The sequence below is a fragment of the Parambassis ranga genome, chromosome 10 (assembly GCF_900634625.1).
Source record: "Parambassis ranga chromosome 10, fParRan2.1, whole genome shotgun sequence".
NCBI classification, from domain to species: Eukaryota; Metazoa; Chordata; class Actinopteri; family Ambassidae; genus Parambassis; species Parambassis ranga.
Window position 1 is genome coordinate 16,043,655 of NC_041031.1, and position 23,715 is coordinate 16,067,369.

Genomic DNA, 23,715 nt, shown 5'->3' on the forward strand with positions numbered 1-23,715 from the left:
CACAGATTCTAAAAGTTCCCATGAAGCTCTGAACCTGGCATGCAAAGTGATTTTCGTGACACACACTGGCCATTATTCTGTACCCTGATAGGCCTGTAGGAGAGGTTGTGCCCTGGTCAATTTAAGATTGCATTACAACTTACACTACTCCTTGTGATGTTACATTAGCTTCTATTGGTGTTGTAAGGGTTTTAATATTGTCATCAGCAGCATTAAAACCCATATCTCAAAGAACTTCATATCAAACTGCTGAGGGGAGTGTAAGTTATAAAGCAAACATCCATCTTGAGACTGATTTTACTTCCATAGGGAGCTGTTGAGACTCTGTCCAGTGCATATTGTCCAACCAGTGACACAAAAAGAGGTGGGAAGATTGGTGTATCTGAGACATCTAATTTACTCACATCCCTTTGTTTTTTCTAAATTATTCTGATTTCACTCTCTCATCTACATTTGGACAATATATAGAGTCTGTGTTAGCCTACATCATAGCAGCCGGTGGGATAAACAGAGGCCTCAGTCAGGTAGCAAAGGAGCACACCATCTCATAGCTTCATCAAAAGAGCACCACAACACAGCGCACGTTGCTTTTTTTGACTACAGTATTATGAAAATCAATCAAAACACTTGCTATCTAAAAACTCGCTCTAATAAATTTGACTTTGACCTGTCACAAAGTGCTAACACTGGTCATTGCAATGACCCTATACATTGTGACAGCTTACCCGATGCAGGCTTGTGTCACGACAGCATAGTTAGTGCTGCTGTCTTAACTGAATGGTAGAAATGTCTTTTTAACACGTCTGCTTCTGTGTTTAGATGTTGTTTTTTTCACCTTAAAGCAGGCATGCAGTGCTAAAACAATGAAAAGTTACTTAGCATCATGACCTCACATGGCTGTTACATAGAAAGAAATACATCAGGTGTGTTTTGTAGTTGTGTGATCTGTGAATGTCTTGGCTTGCTATGAGTTTCTTAGTGACTCTCTTAATGAATCCAGTATCACTCTCTCATATGATCTTATGTCTAACATAATTAGTAGGCTACTAGAAATGAGTGAAATGAGGTGATTACCGTTAACATGCCCAAATTTTTGTCACTGGCATAATTCACCCACTCCTTTCCACTTCTTGCTGATTGAGAATGTGCTATGGACTGAATCTCCCTCCTTCTGTCTTGAGAGCATCCAATGCGTTTGTCTTCCCCCCCACTTCTGAAAAAATTACTTCCCTCCTATCTGTGTTGTTGTAGCAGTAGCTTCCATTCTATCACCTTCTTTGTGCCATTCAGTTTTTGTTTTGCAATCGTTCTGTCATGGGGAAGGGCTCGCCCTCTCAACTACAATGCTAAGATCAAGGCTTGGGTTGAGGTAACATTTGCACCTGCTGCAAGCTGAGGAAAGGTAAATCACATCCCTCCTGTTTTCATGTTTGGTGTCAGTGGGGTTACATGTTGATCACTGCCAACTGTTTGGGGCTTTGGGGGACCAGCATCATTTTTGCATAGTGCTTTGTGGAATTCATTGCCTGGATCATGCTGGATGCCAAGGCTGCTGCTGTGACACTAATGACATCTCAGATACTTCAGTCCCAGTTCGCTACTTTGAATCTTTGGGACATTAAATTGGATTGCAAATCGGTTGAGTTGTAAGAGGATGAGGTTGGGTGGAAGAAGTAGTTAATTCCAGCTAATGCACAATATTAACCCAAACATTCTGTGGACTGGGATAATGTTGATCATTGGCTGGAAGTAGCTTTGGGCATTTTCATTTAACTAACCAATATTAACAAAGCAGCACTGATGAGTCTCCTGTGTATCACCTCCCTCTGTCCAAAACTCGTTTCCTCATAGATGGCGGGGCAGCTAACTTTGGCCTCAACTTCCTGACCTTTATTATCCTGTTCAACAACCTGATACCCATCAGTCTTCTGGTCACACTGGAGGTTATCAAGTTTATCCAAGCCTTCTTCATCAACTGGGTGAGTTTGACTGAACAAAATTGTATGCATATACAGAAACAAACATGGATAGATAGACAAATGGATGGATAGGTACTTTATTGATCCCGAGGGGAAATTCAGGTATCCAGTAGCAACACTGGAGCAGACAGCATAGCATGCATAAGGGTATAAACATAGGGTATTAAAATAAAAAAAACAAATTAGTGCATTTACAGAATAGACTAGACATAGGTGCATGGGTGGCAGCATCAGATGTGCATACGTCCATGTTATGCCTTATTTTTGTTGACTGTGGACATTGAAGAAACATTTTGCTTTTTATCTTTACATAAACAGGATGAGCTGTAACGCCTCTCCCCTTGCACAAGAGTAAAGAATATCCTTGTATATCTTTGTGTACCTGGCCAAATAAAGCTGATTCTGATTCTAATACTAACTAGCTCAGGGATCATTTCATTCTCCAAAGTTATTCTGAGGTCACTTTTGTTCAGAAACATTTAAGGCAGTAGCTTTTTCTTCATGTAGGCCCAGTAGGTTCAGTAGTCCTTGTGGGGTTAAAATGTCTGTGACGTTTTTTTGTCTTTTCATTTTCATCAGTGATTCAAGGTTTACTTTATTGAAAGATGTAGTGTTAAGGTTCTTCTGTGATTGGTTTCAGGACACAGATATGCTTTATGAGCCCACAAACACACCTGCCATGGCCCGTACGTCTAATCTGAATGAAGAATTAGGCCAGGTAAACACTGCAGTTCTAATCATGTTTTCTGTTGCGCCAGCGCCTACTTGAAAGACCTATCTCTCTGTTAAAATAAATTAGCATACTCATTAGTATTATCCTGCGTTTCTCCATCCTTACAGGTGAAATACATTTTCTCTGACAAGACAGGAACTCTGACCTGCAACGTGATGCAGTTCAAAAAGTGCACCATCGCTGGTGTAGCCTATGGGTATGTACCTCCCCCCTTTTTTCCTTCCCTGCCTCCCTCCTTGCCTCCTCTACCCCTCTATCACCTTCATTAAATGCAGAGTGTGCATCACTGTACATCTGGCGTTTCTCTCTCCTCCCTTGCCTTCTCATTAACAGCTGCATCAATGCTCCTCTCAACATAAACTATAAATAAAAGGCAGACTGGCATCTGCAAGCGAAGGCACTTTACACTCTCCTTTGCAGGCTTTCGTCTGTCGTTTGTCATGTTGAAGGTGTTTTTGAAAACACTTTTAGTCTGCAGTGAGAATGTTTTGGCACAAGTGCAGTGTGTGAGATTTAGCCAGGTGAACTTGTGTTTTCCTCAGCTCCTCTGAGCACATTCTTTTATATTTTAACATGTCTTTGAATCAGCTTTTGATGTGTTTCCCGTCTCATTTAATTTTTGTGTAAAGATAATTAGGCTTAGTGGAAGCAAAACAAGTGGGAGAGCAGAGTGTCTTTACAGACTCAGAGCAAGTGCAGGCGTGACAGTACATGATTAATCCCATTAGGATTTGATTAAAAGCGTGATTGACAAAGTGCACACTGAAGGACAAAGGAGTATTTTATTATTGTAGGAGTCCAAGGAGGATTCTGACGTACATGATGATGATGATGTGATACCCTGATATATTTGGTATTCAAGGTTTTTTTGTTGCAGAATCACAGAAGTCTAGTTTTTTTTAATTAAACTACTCGGGGACAAACACTTACTGAAGTTAGGCTGCAGTCTGTCCTTCCTTTATCCTAAATAGAAATGATTTTCTTTGATTCTGTAAAATGAGGACTCCCTCTTATGCAACTCATAAATATGGATGAGTGTTTCATAGCAGCACAGAAGACAGGTTCTAATGAGGCGAGGCGGTTTTGATAATGCCATCGTTTGGCCGGCTCCCTCTTCTGATCTATCTTTTTCTTGGTTTCCAAAATAAGAGTTGGGAAATACAGGTCATTGTATTAATAATCAACCAGACGGCAACAATGTCAACCTTATAATAAACAGCTCTGTTGCTGGAAAACTTTTGCTAAGATTTCTTGCACTTCATATTGGTGCATGTGTCCAGAGGCTCCGTGTTTCAGTTGTAAGTTTTGGGCTCTTTGTCTTGTGCACTACAACAGCAGTTTATTTATGTCCTACTTCACAGGTTGTCAATAATATAATGAAGAACAGCAGTTTATTAATGGCACATATCATATAAACACAAAACAAATACATTACTGTTTGTATCTACCTATTAGTGAAGCAGCTTGAATGCATTTGCACAGTGCTATATAAGTTTGACAACATACACTTCCTTCCTATTCCTATTATAAATGCTTTCAGCCCTCTGCGTGCCTCAGGCCAATTATGAAATATGATATGTTGTTAAACTTTAAACTCTGCATACTTGAATACTTTAACTATTTAAAAACTATTTTAGATGTGTCACTACATCAGTAAGCTCAAGTAATGTATACAAAACAAGATTTATTTATTAAAAAATATATTTTAACACAAATTAATATAATAAGCGTCTGCATATGGTTACTCGTTAACGTGACTTGTAATTTGCTGTCAGTGCACACACAACCCCCCGACACTGCCGCCTGCATGTGTTCCTCACCACAAATTAAGTTCTGCTGTAATTAATAAAGTCGTCCCCAAGGGTGTAGACATTAATTAATTCAGCTGGATTGGAGTCCAAATCTGAAGGAGAGATACTGTTTCCCAGAATCCTCCTGGGTGTTATTAGCCTAGACTACAGTGATGGCATATTTTGTATATGTACCTAAATGACAGAACTCACTACGATTTCTAAATATTTGTATAAGAGGTTGCCATTGTAGCGTGGATTCCACTGCACTTGTACATGAGACATCTAAGATTAGCCAGTGTGGAGGGAGCCTGCTTTGTTGTTACTGAAAATAATCACCTACATGCTCTGTAGTGACGGTAGAAGATGGAAAGGCTTCACAGTGTGAATCAAATGGAAAGCCATAATGTTCAGTGGGGCACATCGTCTGGTCGGCTCCTCTCATCACAGTTAACAAAATCCTGCAGTGCAGTTAGTCTGCCAGAGCAGAGATGTCAAAATAATTTGGTGCCTCATTTTTGAGCATGGTGCTCTCTGACTACATTTACTTTCTAACGTGAATGTTCTCTGTGCTACAGCGTTGGCCAGGAATATATACACAGAACATTCACAGAGATTTGGCCAGATATGTTTCTGTTACAATAACAAAGATATTTCAGTGATTTAATAACAATTTTTCCTCATTTTTAAGTTTTGTCTATTTTTCTTAAATTTGGACTTAGTATGTTCTATGACTGTATAGTTATAATTACAGTCATTTGTTTTCTCTCATGAGGATGCTTATGCTAATGACCTCTCACATTTAACATTTAAAATCAACACTGTCGACCCATCTCTGACATTTGGCCTGCTGTGCACCTCATACTAACCCCTGGCCTCCACATTTACACAACATGCTATGAATTTGTCAACAAGATGCTCTTTGTTATTCTCCACCTTCACTCCAACAGTCACATCGCTGAGGCTGAGGAGGGTAGTTTTGCAGAGGACGACTGGTAAGATGATGGGTGTGATGGTTGTTTTTTTTCCCCCCCTTGCTTTCTGCTTTTGTGATGTATTAGTGCTGTCTTGCCCTTGTGGAAATTGTGACTTTGAGCACAGTACAATCTTTGTGTGTTTCAGTACTGATGTAACTGTGGCTCTTGGAGCACTGTGTATTTCTATGGTTGTGAAAGGAAAGTGTTTTATTGTGAATATTTGTGGCAACGTTCTGTTTGAGAATTAATATTTAGTGGCAGGTTGGAGGCTGAAGCTGTGCAGCACATTCTCCTGTTCACACTGAACAAACTTTGGAGATGGTCTCTACACACCCACTTTCTCTTTTATTCACACGCACACACACACACACAGAGACACACACACACACACAGTCCTACTTCTGAGATCCATCTGCCACAGTGTTGAGATCTGCAGTTACAGCATGGGCGTGTCTCATCCTTTGTGCATGGGGGATTGGAGCCTGTTTGTTAATGCCTATCATGCCAATATATTGAGTCTTGCTGCATTACAAGATGCAACCAGCTTCTGTGAAAGCATGTGTCTCTATATTGCTATTTTGTCCTCCCTGAAACGACATAGGTGCATTATTGCCTTAGATATACAGAGGCAAGTGAAATATTAATGAGTGTTTTATTGCTTCAAAGCAGTCTTATTCTCACAGTTGTCTTTTATTGAAGCTTGTGTCTCTGGGATTTAATATCTGTGACACAGCTTAGTTATAAGTGTATTATTTCCTTTTTCTGACGGGAACAGGTCGGTGTTGCTGTGTCATAGGTTTGATCTGGAACTGGTCCCTGATTATTGACTGTGAACAGCCAGCACTCTTGTTCCCATAGTGACAGGACCTCTGAGTGCTGGCAGATAATCAATAACTGACCGCCGTCCTCATCTAGCCTCGTGCCTCAGAAATTTCATCAAGACAGCAGATGTGGCAAGCTGTGCTACCGCAGCTAAAGCGGCTATAGAGACAGGGACAGCAGCAACAATGACAGTGTAGATCTTTCATAAAAATTGTCAAAAATGCAGACTTCATTTTCTGATTGACTATTTTAGTGTGTTAAATTTCCATCTGTGTAGTTGTAACACGACATCGGCTCCAGCCTCGCAGCTTAATTGCGCTGCTGTCTTTTTTTCCTGTAATTTCCTTCTGTCCAAACCCATGTTCTCTGTGCAGTAGATGGGAGTATTGCTAGCTGGCTTGGCTCTCCGTTGATCTGAATGAGTACATCCTGTGGGATTAGGAAGACTTACGGTTGCTAATGGCAGCCTCGCCAACATTTCTATCAAACCCCAATGGCATGGACAAAGCTGCTGTCGGCCTGATCTATAGGGCTCTATTTTATCACAGAATCATGAATCGATCCCCACTAGACAGCCAGACAGTGAGAACTCATGGCAACATACAGAACCACTGCTCTAAGCTGGAAAGAAACACAATTTTATAAATGAATATTTTTCTACAATCTTGTTTTTTTTAATATTTTTCCTATATATTCATAATAGTCTTATGTATTTATGTCATTAATTTACAAGCAACCTGGCCCTGTGAGCTGCTCCTCACACATTATTTGAACAGCACTGATTTATGGAAATGACTGAAGTAAATATGATATATAAACGGGATAATGAATAAATGATCATAGATTTTCTTTGTGCATTATAAAATAATGATAATGTCCCCTTTCAGAATGTACTTTCTGAGTGAAGGATCTGCTTTTACCTACATGCACAGAATCCCAAGCAGTCACACTGTACATCACAGTACTGAAGCCCAGGGGACAGGCATTTGCATTCTGTCTGCAACGTTGTTATCACTTTGCTCAGCAACTGTCAATACTGCTGGCACATAGTGTTGCCTGTGCTATTATCACTTTTCAGATCACAGTCTATGTGCAAATTAGTTTGAAAATTAATTAGTAACTATACTTAGCAGCAGCTTTATTAGCTAGTCCTAAGAAAATCTAATGCAATTAAAAAACAGCTTATAGAGAGACTAGGATTCAGATATTCAGTGATGGAGGTATAATTGAGACAGTTGTGTTTTCTAGTATTTCAGTGAAGCTTTAGGATCTGTATCATTTTTGTAACACTTATCTTATTTAGAAATGTGTCAGCAACAGCTAGAAAACTGCACAATTTCTCATGTTAACATGTCCATGGTTGTTCGACCATGATGCCATGATGCAAATTAATTACTTGTCACATCTTAGTCTTCTTTCAAGGCATTATGTTCTACGTGGCTGTCAGTGCTATACATTAGCACTGACAAGTATTCCAGTGTGTTCTGTTGTTTTGACTGCTGCATCTCTTCTTTCCAGGCACAGCACACACTCGTCAGACGAGGCGGGGTTTAATGACCCGAGCTTACTGGAAAACCTCCAAAGTAATCACGTAAGTAATGTCAGGGTTCCCCGCCGCTTGCCTGCAGTGACTGCTACTATTTAGGACAACATTAAGACGGATTTTCAATCTAATTGTGTGTGTGGATGCATAATGTCTTCTTGCCATTTTGAGTGCGTAGAGTGTGTTTTGGTGAAATTTCATGGCATGCCTTGTCTGTCACAAGAGGACATGGCAAATTGGGAGACCAGTGGGCTCAACTCTTTGTAATATCAGTTTGATTAAAGTCATCTGACAAGATCAAGACCTGCTTTATCCAGTGAGAGACACATAATCCACACGATCACATGCATTTGTCGGCTTTCGCTGGACTTAAAGAGGGAGCCGTAATGGCCACCTGTAGTCAGGAAACGGGTGAAGGCTGTGATTGATTGGCTGTTTGAGTCACTCAGCTGCAGAACAGTGTGTGGGAGGCAGCATGTCACATCTAATTACATACAGTAGTACCTCTCAGGGAAAGTAGTAATCCCAACTGTGATGTTTGCTTTGCTATGACAGCAGAATCCCTGCATACGCTGTTAGTCTAAGATCTTCTTTAGCTTTATATTGATATCCCCCTGCCTTCTCTAATTATTGTGCACAAGCAGCTGTTGTTCCACATGCAGAATTATGAATCTATTAGGCTGTACGACTGTTTTGCAGATGTTGGATGTGTTCAGTTTGTAGTTGAAATGATGATGTTTACAGTTTTATGCTAAGCTAAGCTCACTTTAAGACTCAAAGAAAACTTTCCAAAAAAACTATTTCTTCAGGTGCAGCTATGGATGCTAAAGGAAGTGTAGGTTATTTAACACTTCATGTGTCTGTCACACTTATGTCCATATGGCCATCAGGATGCTTCCTTCTTTGAATGCTAATCTACATCATTAACAGCAGTTTTACATGGCTGCAGGCTGTTTGTAGGAGTAATGTTGATACAGTGTTGTGGGGGACAGCATACCATAGAAGAAGGGGAATTAACAGTGCTGACAAAAATAAACATCCCCTCTGGTGCATTTTGTGTTCTCTTGAGTCACTGGACATGTTCCCCGCATGCAGAATTTCAGCAGACTCCGTGGGTGTTTGTTTGCTCACCCATTTAGGCTCTCTGCTTCACTGTCTCCTGACCCTTCAACTTCTTCCACACTGGCTGTGTCTAAAGTGATGAGTGTCAGTCACTGTTGTCGTGACACAGGTTACCCAGGAGTCATAGGGAGGTTATGGCTGGCAGCTCAGTGATAACTGTCACATCTAATTATGCCATCAGAGCAAAGTTCAGATAGCCTGAACTCTTTGCCTAGGTTACCATTGCTCTTAATAGCTCATATTACTTAGAATACAACATATGAGTAGGGCAGTTGTGACTTGATGGTAGCGTTACATTTTTACTTCACAATCTGTTATAGTTTAAGTGAACAGGTTGAACTGCAACCTGCGAGCTAACTTCTTTCTAGCTGGCTGCAGATAAGCCTGTTAGCATTGCTAAGCTGACCAACAACCCATGAGTGGAAACCTGCTGATTTACAATATGTATAATGAAAAAAAGACTAAAGTCCTCAAGAGCAAGCAGTTAGAGGTCTTCTGTCTGAGGTCAGGCAGAAACTAGAAAAAAGATGTGACAGGAGAGAAAGGAGGAGAAGAGAGAATCAGAAGATAAATTCATGCATACATCAGATTGAAACACATTATCATACATGCAGCACATGTACATGATCTAATCAGAGAGCCAGCAAAGTATTAATTATAGAACACCTTAGCTGGTGTGTGTCTCACTGCAGAAAAGGTGACCATAATGTCAGCATTTTGAAAAAAATGTCTTCCCTCTTGGGGTTTAAGACTCAAGTACACACCCATACATACAACAAATACACACATGCAGTGACATGTCCTTCAGAGGATACCTGTCAACCCAGACCAGATTAGCATGCTGCTAGGAGGCAGAGGGGACTTTCACACCACCTGGCCTGTAATAGAGTGTGTTTTTTCATTTACAGGCCCTTTGATTTATCCCTCCTCCCTCTTCATCCTTTTTGCTCCTTTGTTCCCTGTTCCTCTCATCACAGAGTTCACGGCCAACACAAAGACCAAATTTAATAATGCTGTGTGTGAGTACACAGATTTTTGTTTGAGAAGGAGAATAACACTGCCACTTCTGAGCTATCACTTTATAACATGGCTCTGCCTCATAGCATTATTCAAGAGAGATTAGTGTATTTGTTGGAGCTGCTGTATGTTCTCTGTGTAGCTGCAGCTTAGTGACAACTGTATTCATAATTTACTGCTCATAATGTGGGTAAATTAGCGATATGATTTATCGTTCAGTGTTACTGTTGTATATATGGGCCTGCCGTGCCCCTGAAGGCGGCTGGTATCTGTCTCGGCTGTGGTCACTGACTACAAGCTGGTGGATCTCAGACAGGAGGCTCAGCAGATGCCTGCCTGTGTCCACCCTGTGGCAAATTAGTCATACTGTTCCCCTCATTAATGTAAAATACCCTCAGTATATAGGTTAGGCCCTTTTTCATTAACTAAAGCCAGTTTGTGTTGGATGGAGATGAGCTGGCGAGCTCTGTGAGATCCTGTTGGCTTGTTACCAGCAGTCATTTGTCTGGCCAGAATAAAGAGTACTGAAGCCACATGTTTCAGTAAGTGACAAACCTCAGGCTGGAACAGGAAAAAAAACAGTTAAGGGACAATTCATGACTATTTATGTTGTTACATGGATCTGTGTAGCTACTAACCTACCTGCCACTGTGTTGACAGAGAAAGTGATTCACTGTTTGACAAAATAACCATGACAACAGGATGCCAAGGAAATGGTGATATCTGTTTGACCTAACCTCTTGTTCAGTGCCCCTGTGTATCATCACATTAGCCTGTAGCTTTTAATTTGTTGGCCAAATATACATATATAGAAATAGCGTTACTCACTGAAATTTGCCCTCAGTCCTGCTGCACAGGGTCAGTTTTTCCTAATTTACTTTCAGAGCCCCCAACAAAGGCACCAGCAGTTAGTGTGCTGTCTTTGAGTCAGCAGTACTCTGAAACAAGTATAATTGTTCCACTGTAACATCCGTTGCACTAATAAAGATACCATTTTTGCAGGTGGAGGTGGGGTTAATTCGCAATGCAAGCAGATTCTGTAGTTTGTGCAGCATAGGTTACTGAAGGAACAGCTTATTGTAAAGATGGCCTCCAGAGACACAGAATACACATTACATCCTTAATGATTGGCCATTGTAGAGGTCAGGACAGCACAAATTACAATGTGTTTATGTATATGTTACTGTGCCAGAAGCTGCTCCACAGTTATGTTCACCCCTACAGTGTTTGTTTTAGACTTTTCTTAATTGACCAGTGTGGTTTAGCATGAGAAGCTCTACTACTAATGACAGTGTTTTGTTGAGTTGTTAACTGGCCTCTTCTCTAATTAGTTTCTTTAATTAATATTTCAAAACTGGGAAAGATAGTTTGGTTGTTTCCAGTCTCCAGACACTGCAACACTGAATATAGAAACAAGTGTGTAGGTTTGAGCATATGTCATGATTTATTAGTTTATTGACATTCAGCACTTGCTGTAGCAGGTTGTGTTTCTCACTGTGCCACATGTACGTCTGCTCTGAGTCATGCAGGTTGATCACAGTGTTTCAGTCAGTGTATCCTCTGCCACTGCTCTCTCTCTGCCTACACTGTCACCAAGGTCTTTCTAGTTGTTTTGCTCCTGTTATGTTTTATTAAAGAACATTAAAAGTCAAAGTGACCGCTCCTCTTCCTCTAGCCTACAGCTGCTGTAATCCTGGAGTTCATGACCATGATGGCCATCTGTCACACTGCAGTACCTGAGCGCATGGATGGAAAAATCACCTACCAGGCTGCATCTCCAGGTATATCATCCCTACTAGTGGCTTCCAATTATGAGCATGCTCCCAGGGTGTGATGTGTAGTGGGCGGACTGTGTGCTTTAAAAAAAAGCATAAATCAAGAATGAATATATTCTTTCAGTTTCATTGTTGGAGTGTGTGTGTGGGATCCATGTGGATACTGTGGCGTGTAGCAAGTAATAAAATTCATATTTTAAGAAGCATATCATCAGAAGGGATTTTAATCACAGATGTGCACATATATGTTTGTTAGGCTGCACACATTATCAAGTCATGAAGGGAAATGCGCAGAAAATGTTAAACCCAATGTTTTGCTGTGATCATGCAGGGCGTTAAAGCTCAGTAGCTTTTGTGGTACTGTATTGTTTTCGGTAATTCATATTTGCCGGTCAGTACTATCAAGAAACAAAACCACAAGATATGCACCATCAAACATAAATACACAACACGCAATTAGCTCCACATTTGTCTCCCAAACAACCCAAAGCAACGTAATTACAAATGAAACGTACAACATAAACGCATAAAGAAACATACCTCGCTGGCTGCACAGTAAGAGAGAATGAGTCCATGAAAACAAAAAACACTTTGACAAAATATACTTAAACCTTCATTTTGCATAGAAAAAGCAGCTAAGTGTCATGTAGAACATAATGTGAATGCATTGTTTTAGTATACAGATTTACAAAAACTCAACATTTATTACAAAAACAAATAATATGTAAAGAAAACATCCAAAACTTTGACAAATAATAAGTTTAAGTTTAAGCAAAAAGCAATGTCTGACATCATGTTAAATTTATGTTAAAATCTGCAGTCCTCTGGCTAAAGGAGTACCCTCCACTCTGAGTTAGCTCTGAGGTAAAAGAGGCTGTAATAGTACCAATATATATTGTACCAAATGATAACTTAAGAGCAAGTTGGGAACTCTAGTCTTTACTTGAAGACACAACACGCTGAGGTTAATAGTCTCTCTAACAACCACACTGGTGGTAAAAATAGAAAGGAATTGGCTCTTGCAACACTTGTTGCCTTTAGGTGACATATGTAGGTGTCAGAAATGCAGGAACCACTCTTGTCAACGGTGCTTGGTGACATGTTACTTTGTAATACTGCACAAGTGTTCCATTGCTGCAGGTCCAACACTGCAGGTCTGAAACTGCAGGAAAAAATGCTGGTGCTGGTCCTTTGATTCCATAAATGATATTGTTAGCATAAACAAAGCTGTGTGTCCTTGATATTTGTCTTCATTGCAACATTTAATTGATTACACACATTACATCTGTGCTTTAGGAACTGGAACACACCTCTGCAGCCTACAGACACTGTTATTAACATTCATACAATTATAGAGCCAGGATTGTGGCATATGGCATGGAGATTCATCAAACCTCGCTGTGATCCCTCAGTCTATCACATAAACACAGTTGAATCTGATAGACTGAGACAGCTGTCCGTCAAGGAAACATGCCCTTCGTCATGATTGTTTTTAACTCCACACACTCACCAGCATGTCAAACACTACAGGAGGTGAGATTATCTAAACAGACACTAAAAAAAGTTGAAAAAAGACAGACAGTACTTTTCTGTTAGATATGAACAAACACTAGGCTGCTACTGATGAGAGATGTTAATGCTTCTGACAACATCAGTAAAGCAGACCTGCATTCATTTCACTATAGAAACAAGGAACGCTTTCTTTAGCTGAAAAACAGTTGTTGATGTGAAATAAAAAGCAGCACTGCGGCTGCCTTCCATCCTTGTTTTGCTTTTGATGAGAGAGAGGACTTTTTTTGCCTGATTGCGTAGAACAATCGTGATCTTATGGAGCTTTGGGGTTTGCAGCAGTGTGGGGGGAACGGTTGGTTAAGTGAACTGTAAAAAACAAGTAGAAAGCTTTTTCTCGCCCTGCAGCATAAGGTTACCTGGCCCACAGCGTTTCAGCCACAGTGAAAATGTGTTGGGCTTTTGTTCCAAGTTTGAAAAACAAAAAAATCATTGTGTGGGTTGGTGCAGGTGTGTTTATCTGTAACATTGTCTCTTTGCTTTCTAGATGAAGGAGCTCTGGTGAGAGCAGCGAGAAACCTTGGCTTTGTGTTTTCTGGTCGGACTCCAGACAGCGTCATTGTGGAAATGGTACGTTTAATGAAAGTCATGAAGGCTGTTGTACTGATGGATGGATCCACTTAATCTTTAATACTGGCATCATAATGATCTACTATGACCTCAAACAGGAAAAAAGACAATTGAGGCTCAGGCACTGAGTGTGTGTGAAACAAGTGTATAAATCCAAAAAAAAGGAATGTAATGCCTGCAAGATCGTCATTATAAAAATGAAACGACTTGTTATTTCTTCACCCGTTCATCAGGTTTAGAATACCTCACTCCGTCCCACATAACAATAGGCACAAAAGAGTGATGTCCCATTAAAAATGTGCCATTAGTTTAACCCCATGATGACCTTTCTATATGAAAAATGTGCTTTGAAAGAGTAAAGACTCCAGAAAGTTATTGCATTTAGTTAAGAAGTTGTTCAGGTCTTAGTCCGTAGTCCGTCAGTAGTGAAGCTGTAAATGCACTATTTTTTGAAAACTAAGTTTAAACTAGTACTGGCTGAAACATTTGTATTCACTTGGGCCTCAGTGATGGAAAATGGCTGCCATGATTACATCCTGAGCTGAGGCGGCATGTCCTTTCCAGAGCTCAGGTCACCCATTCTGTTGTTTCTTTAATTGACTACCCTCATGATTGCACTCACAGCTTGAGGCAGAAAGGCCAGAACAATTTTCATTTATGTTTCTCCCGGTCAGAATATCTTGTCTCTGGTTCCAATTTCTTAATCTCTATTAGACCTTTTAAAACTCTCAGCTTCCACCTAATCACTCTGTGTTGTACTGAGCAGTCTCCACAATTAAAGAAGTTAATAGAATTTTACCTTGTTATTCTCCCTCCATCAGTTCAGTGCAGGCAACTGATAAACACATTTAAAGTGCAATTAAGGCTGATTGGAGGAGGATGGCGGGGTTGGCTTGTGCTACTTAAGATAAGTTGCCTCATAAGGCTGAGGTTGTGTCTCCTGTTGGAGGATGTTAACGCGCATGTTTCTCTCTGGTTTAGCTCGGAACAGAAGAAAAGTACGAGCTGCTTCATGTACTGGAGTTTACAAGGTACTTCTTTATTGCAGCATGCTCAGTAATATGTTGCCCAGTTCATTACCTCCATTTTGCCCTTATGATTTGGACTAATTAATTCTGTGACCATGGTGTGATATCTTTATAACCACCTCTTGGTTTTCTAATTGCAGCGATCACATGCTAGTTCAAACAGTATGACATAAATTGCTTTAGCGTTTTTTACACCTTAACACAGCTCGCACTTTTTTTTGCCCTCATTGCACCTTCTTCTCTCACTCTCGCCTTTTGTGTCTTAGTGCGAGGAAGAGGATGTCAGTCATCATGCGCACCCCATCTGGGAAGATCCGCCTCTATTGCAAAGGAGCTGTGAGTGTCGGTCTCTCTCCATGGCAACGCATGACAGGCCATCACCATCATCGTTGCACTCGAACATATAAACGTTGAACACTCTTCTACCTTTACTGCCTCATGCTCGTGTCAGTGAGCAGGATGAAGCAACACCACCACATTTCACACATGCTGCAAAATAAGAAGCTTTGTGTTTCACATGACGGCATTTGTGCAGCCAGGATGTTCAGTCTGCAATAGAATCAACCTTCTGCATTATATATTTAAAAGAACATTTATCAGTATTCTGTTCTGTTATACCGTTATCAATGCATTTACTGATTATACTTTGCAATTTTGCTGCTCAGAGGAGGTTAATATTGTGTGTGGTTCCATTATTTTGCAGCTATCACATAGAGTGATAGTAGACATTTATTATTCAATCCCCTGTAATAGTTTGTAAATTGCAGCTTGCATTAGTATAATTGTGTAGAAGGCTCCTTGTATCTGATTTGAAACACACAGAGCAGCAAATGAGTTCAGGAGGTTCCTTTCTTTCCTCTCTGGGTGTCAATAACCAGCGAGCGTTTGTTTCCTTTCAGGACACAGTGATCTATGACCGTCTGGCAGACAGCTCGAGGTACAAAGAGATCACGTTGAAGCACCTGGAGCAGTTTGCCACTGAGGGTGAGTGGATGAACATCGCCCCCTGTCTGCCAAGAGTGAGATAGATGCCGTTAATATTTTTTTTAATTCCTCATTTGTTTCTGGTTAAAATCAGAATTTGATCATATTATAAAGCAGCAGAACAACTTTTATTTCCCAGTCAGAGTTTTCCTGCCATGCTGTTATTTAGTTCTTTTCAATTCTGCAGTGAGTATTTTGCAGCAGTAAGGCAGTGGACCTGAATGAAACTGCACCAAAGACCCATCCTCTTGCTCTGTGTTCATACTGCCCCCTTGTGAGACACCAGCAAAATGATGTCATCTGGAATATTTGATGTAGGCTAAAAATAGCATTCAGGACAGATATGGAAGATGTTCAGTCACACTGAAGAAGACATGTTATAACCACATAGTGAATATTACTGTAGAAAGAACTTAGACTTTTACTAGATGTATGTAAGAAAAACAATCAATGATATATTAAAATATTGTTTCACAGACTTTGTGTGTACTGAAATAAAATGGGATAATTTACTGAAATTATGTACTGCACTAGTAGAATAGTATCTGCACATCATCAAAATAATCTAGATATAGAATAACAGTGGTTACGTGTATGTATTTATACCAGCCATGCTGAGTAGTATTTGCTATCCATATGGTAACCATTCTCCAACTGCTTATCAGGTCATAATTTATACACTGGTCCAGTCTGTATGAACAGCGTGCTTAATATTGAACACAAAGATCAACATAGTCAACAAATGATGGTTTTGAAAAAAATTCACACTGTTTGACACATGATTGTTTTTTCAATCTTCTAGGTCTTCGCACTCTGTGCTTCGCAGTGGCAGACATCAGTGAGTCGACCTATCAGCAGTGGCATGAGATCTACCACAGAGCCTGCACCTCCCTGCAGAACAGAGCTCTCAAACTGGAGGAGAGCTACGAACTGATAGAGAAGGTGAAATATCACATGAGGATCAGCTTTTCTGCCGATTACATATACTGTATAAGGTTTCATACAAACCATCTTTTTGGACTTTAACAGTCGTCTGTAGAAAAATCAGACCCAGACATAAACTCAAGTGCAAGTAATGAGTAAAGTGTAATTACATTTTTTGTGAGGGAGTTTCATGGTTTCACCAGCAGGTAGACGTGGTTTTCTGTGAGGTAAGGCCCTGTGTGGAAGCGTTATTCAAACACAGGAAGCCACAGCTGTAAATCAGCCACTTGGCATGTTCTTCATGGCTGCTCCCCGCTGCCCAAGAACAAATGGAGGCAATCAATCATGAAAAATACATAAAAGCTTTCAGAGAGGAAAATGTAGTGTTCATTGCTTAATGAGCAGAGTGTGGCACCGCGGCTGGTGCTGCTGCTGCCAAAATTTTGGGGGTTCATTGCTGCTCAGGAGGCCACCCACACCTAAAAATGCAGGAGAAAAATATGTGCCACAAGGGGGCACAATAGAGTTGCAGTGTTTTTTAAGACAGATGCACTCCCAACAATGTGATGTTCTGTTTAATAGTAGTGTTATTGGATTTCTCAATGACACAGAAATAGACAAATGTAACTGTTTTTAGAAACTTTACACGTCTCCTTCATATAACTGTGTACTGCAGGGTCAGTGTGAACTGCTCCACTATTTAAAGAGGGTGGTTTACATCAACTTAAGTAATAGGCCTAATCTTAAATTGATTTCTGGAACCTTTTCGCTTCAGCCCAGCCAGCTTTCTGTCTGTTTTCCTCACTGCAACCTCATTTATTGAAGTGAGAACTCCTGTTTTTACACGTTGAAGTGACATTTCAATTCATACCTGGACACTGAGCAGCAAACACTGTGCCAGTGGTGTGATGGTTCCTCCCTGACTCGAGGGTTGAAATCCTGATCCAAGTGCTTCTTGTATCATAATCCACAAAGAGTGCTCTAACAGCAACCACATGAACAATAGAACAATTCACATCAAAAAGCCAAATGAGGGCTCATCAGATGTAGTCGTGTTCTTCCCGAGGCTCAGTTATCCACCCTGTGTGGTTCCCAGTGATTAGAGAAGACAGAGCTACAGACGTTCAGGCAGCAGGGCTCAGGTCACAGCTTAAAGAGCTTCCCCGGCCTTTCCTCTGCTGCTGGCTCCTGTCTCCTTTCCACTCCTGGGTCTTGTCAAATCTGTGGCCCCTGTGATGGGCCCATAGAAGCCCACAATCAGCCCCCAAGAACCACAGAGTTTCCTGGGAAAAACACCAACCATATTTAGTGGAGTGTGCTTGTGTGGGATGATTGTGTATATAGAAGTACACACACTTACACACAGAGGGGCACAGTAACTGATCCAAAACCCCTTAAGCCAGTGGTGGGTTTTCTGGGTGATAAACAAGAGCAGCTGATGAGGGGGGAAAAATGGACTAAGTGAGTGACACAATCCTGATCAGATATTTTTCTGACGTGGTGTTTTAAAGGCCGTCTTTTGACTTTTTTCTCTGGTGTAGAACCTGCAGCTCCTCGGGGCCACAGCGATAGAGGACAAGCTACAGGATAAGGTTCCCGAGACCATTGAGACTCTAATGAAGGCTGACATAAAGATCTGGATCCTGACTGGGGACAAACAAGAAACAGCCATCAATATAGGTGAGCAGTGACAGTTCCAGGTGACTGGAAGGTTACGTTTTAAATGAATTCTGCACCAGACAAACCCTTTTAAATGTCACTTGTGTGTAGCTTTGAAGCCTGTAGTGGTTTCAGATTTTGCCATGTTGGTTCTTAAATTAAATCTATAATGGGGAAAAGGGTAAAGCGTGGATGGAGCTTAGGCATTTACCTCGAGGCATCCACCTGCCATTCAAAGCAGTCTTGAAAATGTTATGGCTAAACCGAAAGGGATGCAATATAACACTGTGCACAGCTGTCAGGAACCAGGAAATTATCTATAAATGCTAAAATGGTTGTTAACATGCTTATGTCTGCTATAAAGTTGGGCATTTGAGCAATTGTGGTTTTTGGCACTGGCTTTATTTTCAGCCCCGGACATTGTTGCTTGTGTGTATCAAGCTTCATGCTGTTTTAACACTAAAGATGGTCATAAATATAACACTAGTTAAGTTCTTGAACAATCTCCTCTGATGAATTTCCAACAAGAAATCCAATGACGGTAAACACATAGTCATAATCAACAGCTGCTTGCACCCATGTTTTTTTAAGGAATGTTTGTGCATCAAGGCATATTTTAGCCCCATTTGTACACTGCAGCTGCAGGTGAACCTGACTTTACTGTGTTCAAATATATGCCAACCTCTCCCAGGTTCTGTGGTCATTCTTCACCCAGCAAGACAAACTACTGACAAGCTGTCACACATATCTACTGAAAGCATCTGTCGCAGAATGCCAGATGATGTATGAGCAGCCTGCACTGACATGAAATAAATAACATGCATGTGTACACAAGCGGGCACCTCTCACATATCTGGCTTCCTCAGAGGTCTTGCAGATGTTATCAAAAAAAGTGAATGACTGGTCAACCATTTCGGTTCATCTCCCTTCTTCCTTATTCAGTCCTGATTTTATTAAATGTGGGTAAATACCACAACTGCAAGCATCAACCCTGAATGCAGCCAACTTGGTAACACAGAGTTTAGAAAAATAGATATCAAAAGTACCTCCATTTGTGGCTGTACCTACCACTGTGGCCTGCCTGAATCGGCTCTTTGTGCCCACCGTGCCCAGATGTGAGGGGAGCTCAGCAGAAGCTCATGCTCGCTGGAAGTATTTTTACAGGTCCACCTTTTGACTGAGTTGCTCTGTAAAAACTCTACTCAATATTGACTTTGTTTTTTACTATATTCCTCACTGAAAGACGATCCTCATTCCCAGAGTTAATGGTGTACCTTTTGCCAAATTAGACTGATGAATTTAGCACAGAACATTTACATTTTGAGACCTGAACCACCCTGAATTTGATAAATTATTTACAAATCATGGCAGGTGAGTGTGATTGGAGGCTGTAAAGACATTGTGTCATTGTTTCAGTCTGTCCTTAAGCCCGAGCAGTAATGACATAATATAAAGTAACTACTCTGTCTGTGTGTCTGGCTGCCTGAGGAAAGAGCTATGTTTGCTCTGGGACATGCTCGCAGGGCTGTTGCTTGAAGAGAGTTATATGTACGTAATGCTCAACACAGGTATGAGCCAGAATCCAGCGAAAGGAAAGAGCCTGCTGAAAGTTGGCCAGCGGCTCCACCATCCCCTGAGGCAGAGAGACACTCCAGAGTATCTGCCCACATAAATATTAGACTATGTTATGCCAGCTTTTCCACCTTACCATTCATTTTCAGCCTCCTAAAATCCGAGTTGTCTTGTTATTCATTCTGTGGCTCTGAAACATTTTATCTGTAATTGTTGCTCCCAAGGCAGCGTCCCAGATTACTGCGACATGAGTGTCATTGTTGCACATTCCTCAAGTCCCATGGGAGCAGTGTTTAGTTCCTGAGATGGAGAAAGGGCAGGAATTTGGTGAAATAAAAAAGAAAAGAAAAAGCGAGGCAGTCAAATGAGCTGAAGGTAAACACATTAAGCGGAAGGGCTGTGGCAGGAATTGACAAGGGGGGAAGGAAAGTGGAGACAGAGCTGAGATGGGGAGATATTTTCCACACATTGGCAAATTTTTTTGGACGTTTGCACCTTTGCACTTAAGAAAACAATCTGGCAGACCCCAGACCCCAGGCCTGTTTGGTTTTGACTCTGGAGGTGAAACATACTCATTTCCTCTGTATGTGCACTGTGTGTGCACCGTTGTGTACTCTTTAGTATATCATCTCAGGTTCACACACACAGAAATTGCCACCCATGTATTCAGAAATCAGAAGCTTAGTGGTAACCCCCTTAAAAAAACTAAAATCTCTTTCCAGACAGAAGCAAAGTATTGAAGCCCACAAATATTCATGTGGTTATGCCACAGATGGCAGCCTTTTCATACCACTCTAAACCAAGGGCTTCAGTTTGTTCATGAAACATTTCTGTTTTCCCCAATGGGAGGCTCCCTCTACCACCTTGCTGGTGACCCTGAGAATCTGTCCCAGCCAAGAGTTGAGAGGAATGCTCCCCAGAGAGCCATGTTGGGTAACGCAGGGCTGTAACTGCCTATTAAAACAGGAAACTGACAAACTCTTGTAAACTAAAGTCATTAGTCATGTCCTGAGACGCTGCCTTTGAGCTGTGTCATTTTAATTGGTCTTCCTTAAAATGTTAGGTTGCTTTTCTTTTAATCTTTTTTTTGTGTGTTTGGGCTCCAAACAGGTAAATTGTCACTGAGCTACAGCTACAATTTTATGTAGATATTGAATAGCTGTTAAATAAAGAATCTTCTCTTGTGTTTTTCCTTTTTACTGTAGGACATTCCTGCAAACTACTGACCAAGAACATGGGCATGCTTGTGATCAATGAAGATACACTAGATGTAAGTATATGCAAAAATCAACTTTGTTGATGTTTATTCTATAAAATGCTAGACATAGAGTAATTGAATAGTCATTTGTCTTATGTAATCAGTGAAGACTAACACGGTGTCTATAGTTAAAAGACATGTTAAATAATGTTATTATAATCATAATAAGGAGCAGATTACTAAATTGATTATCAGTTCTTCTATAAATCTTCCTTGAAAAAAACAGACACTTCAGGTCAAAAAATATGATGCCAGGACATCTTTGTTTATAATAATCCCCTTCGTGTCCTCACGCCATCCCTGTGGAAAAAGTCTCAAAGCTGAAAGGATGAGGCCACAGGGATCACTCCACATAAAGCCACCACACAGCCTGAAATCTGCATTTAACATCTTTAAGACACCCAGCAGAGAAGTCTGTTGACCCCCCGGCAGGAGAGCCTTGTCTGTTGTTTCTGAGATTGAAAAGGGCAAGTCCTCTCATTTCCAGCAGGAGAAAGCAAAGCAGAGGAGCCACAGATGGAGGAGAAACTTTCTGGGGTTAGCTTGTCGGACAAGGAGGGGGTGAAATGGCGAGAAGAAGTGGACGAAGGAGGGGAAAGCAGCAGGAGGGTGTTTGGGGGTGATGACGGACGGCCTTCACCCTGTCAGCCGGTCGTTAAGCGTGATAAATGGAGTTGAGGTAGAAATTTGGGGTCGGTGCATTCATAACGCAAAAGGACCGGCGCTTTGAAATGTCAGATCCCATTCTGCTGTGGTTGAGCAGATGCTTACATAAGGCAGTTTGTTAAAACGGAGAAAACTCTCAGTCCTCCAAGAGTGAGGAGGTACAGTGAACAGAGAGCCAGGTTGTTCTGAGCACACTCGTGCTGCGAAGGGGGGGGGGGGTAACTGGAGCATGTCTGACTTTTGCTCTGTTTAGAAATGCTTATCAAAGAGAGGGCAATGTTTTCACCTGTGCAAAATGTCACACTACAACCTCCCAAAGTTCAGTGTTGTCTCCAGGGTAGGACCTTTATTTTCAGAGCTTTTTCTAAACCAATATTAGATGCTGTGTGTTTTCTTTTCAGTGACATACAGATCAAAAGTCTTTTGTGTGCCTCACAGTCTTAAGACTGATGATGATGAGGACACTGCATCCATACAAATGTCTGGATTCCACATCATATATGTCACATCCTGTTGCCTATATCTCTCAAGGCCTATATCAACAATGAAGCTCAGTCTTTTTGGGAAGCGCTTGTGGATGATCTGAATGGTTGCCACATACCCATTCCAAAAACCAAACACTAGCTTGTCACATAGGCTAAAGCAGTCATTATAACCATAACAAAGAGGCTTTAGGAGGAGACATGTTGCATTAGTGTTAAAATTCCTCAGTGGAAATTAGGGGGGAAATGGCTGCTATACTTAAGGAAATGGTAAACTTTGCTTATCACGCTGTGCGATTAATAGATTGTGCCCCAAACAAAGTGAGTCCTATCTCCTATGTATAGTTTACCTGCCTATATGCACTGACATAGCAACTAAAATCCATAGAATGAGTAGCTGGAGTTAAATGGAAAAGTTGTAGATATCACAACCTATGGCCTGAACACACACACACACACACACAAGCCTCCCCACTGCTCACCATCTCGTGCTGTTTTACAGACCCCATCAGGGATGGTTAAGTCCTCACAGCTGCTCTCTGCTTGTATCCTCTTGCTCAGTTTCTCTCTTCTGTTAATCCATCATCTCTTTCTGTGCGTGTCTCTCACTCTCTTTCCCTCGCTTTGTGAAACGTAAAGCGCCTTTCTCCAAATATTTCCTTTAAGCTGGGGTTTCAGGGTTTTGTTATGCCAAGCGAACATTGCGTGGTCCCCCTGGTACAATCTGACTGCTATGACATATCTGACCTCAACACCGGGCTGGACCCCTCCCTTCTTCAGGCGTGTTAATAGCCAACGTTTTTTTCAGCGATTTCAGCTGTTTGGGCATCCGCTTGGCAACACTGGATTCAGACACTAGATCTCATTGTATCTGCTTTGTTTGTACACAATTACATCTGGATAAGTTTTTGTTAACTTTATGTCACATAATTACACACAGAAATAGGATTTGTTTACCATTGTTTACCATCTGCAGTGAAGATGACTGAATGATGAATACAATAATGATCTCACCACTCCACATGCCCATGTACCAGGATGGTTATTCTCCTCGTCAGTCTCAGATTAATGGCTCTTTATCATCACTCATCATCAGAGCTGTATATACTGTAAAAGCAAACATGATCCATCCTCAGAACTTATCTGTGTTATCACCTCAAAGCCAAGGAGTGCAATCAATATGGGAATCATAATAAATATCTAAAATATCAGAAGCAGCTGCTCTGTAGGAGACAGAGACAAAGT

The 23,715-nt window shown here is 41.0% G+C and overlaps 1 protein-coding gene across 6 annotated transcripts in view; it reads left to right on the forward strand.

Annotated features, from left to right (window-relative positions):
• The window catches only part of atp8a1 (ATPase phospholipid transporting 8A1), a 78,982-nt gene that overhangs the window by 28,234 nt on the left and 27,033 nt on the right, over nt 1-23,715 (forward strand). For 4 of the 6 annotated variants that reach the window (XM_028415471.1, XM_028415474.1, XM_028415470.1 and 1 more), the window contains 13 exons: nt 1,852-1,979; nt 2,620-2,697; nt 2,820-2,908; nt 5,453-5,497; nt 7,820-7,892; nt 11,659-11,764; nt 13,815-13,897; nt 14,879-14,928; nt 15,192-15,261; nt 15,825-15,909; nt 16,712-16,851; nt 18,375-18,513; nt 21,270-21,334. In XM_028415471.1, the coding sequence (XP_028271272.1) occupies nt 1,852-1,979; nt 2,620-2,697; nt 2,820-2,908; nt 5,453-5,497; nt 7,820-7,892; nt 11,659-11,764; nt 13,815-13,897; nt 14,879-14,928; nt 15,192-15,261; nt 15,825-15,909; nt 16,712-16,851; nt 18,375-18,513; nt 21,270-21,334 (1,151 nt within the window). The remainder of the gene's footprint in view (nt 1-1,851; nt 1,980-2,619; nt 2,698-2,819; nt 2,909-5,452; nt 5,498-7,819; nt 7,893-11,658; nt 11,765-13,814; nt 13,898-14,878; nt 14,929-15,191; nt 15,262-15,824; nt 15,910-16,711; nt 16,852-18,374; nt 18,514-21,269; nt 21,335-23,715) is intronic. The other 2 variants (XM_028415476.1, XM_028415475.1) reach the window with 1 other exon arrangement.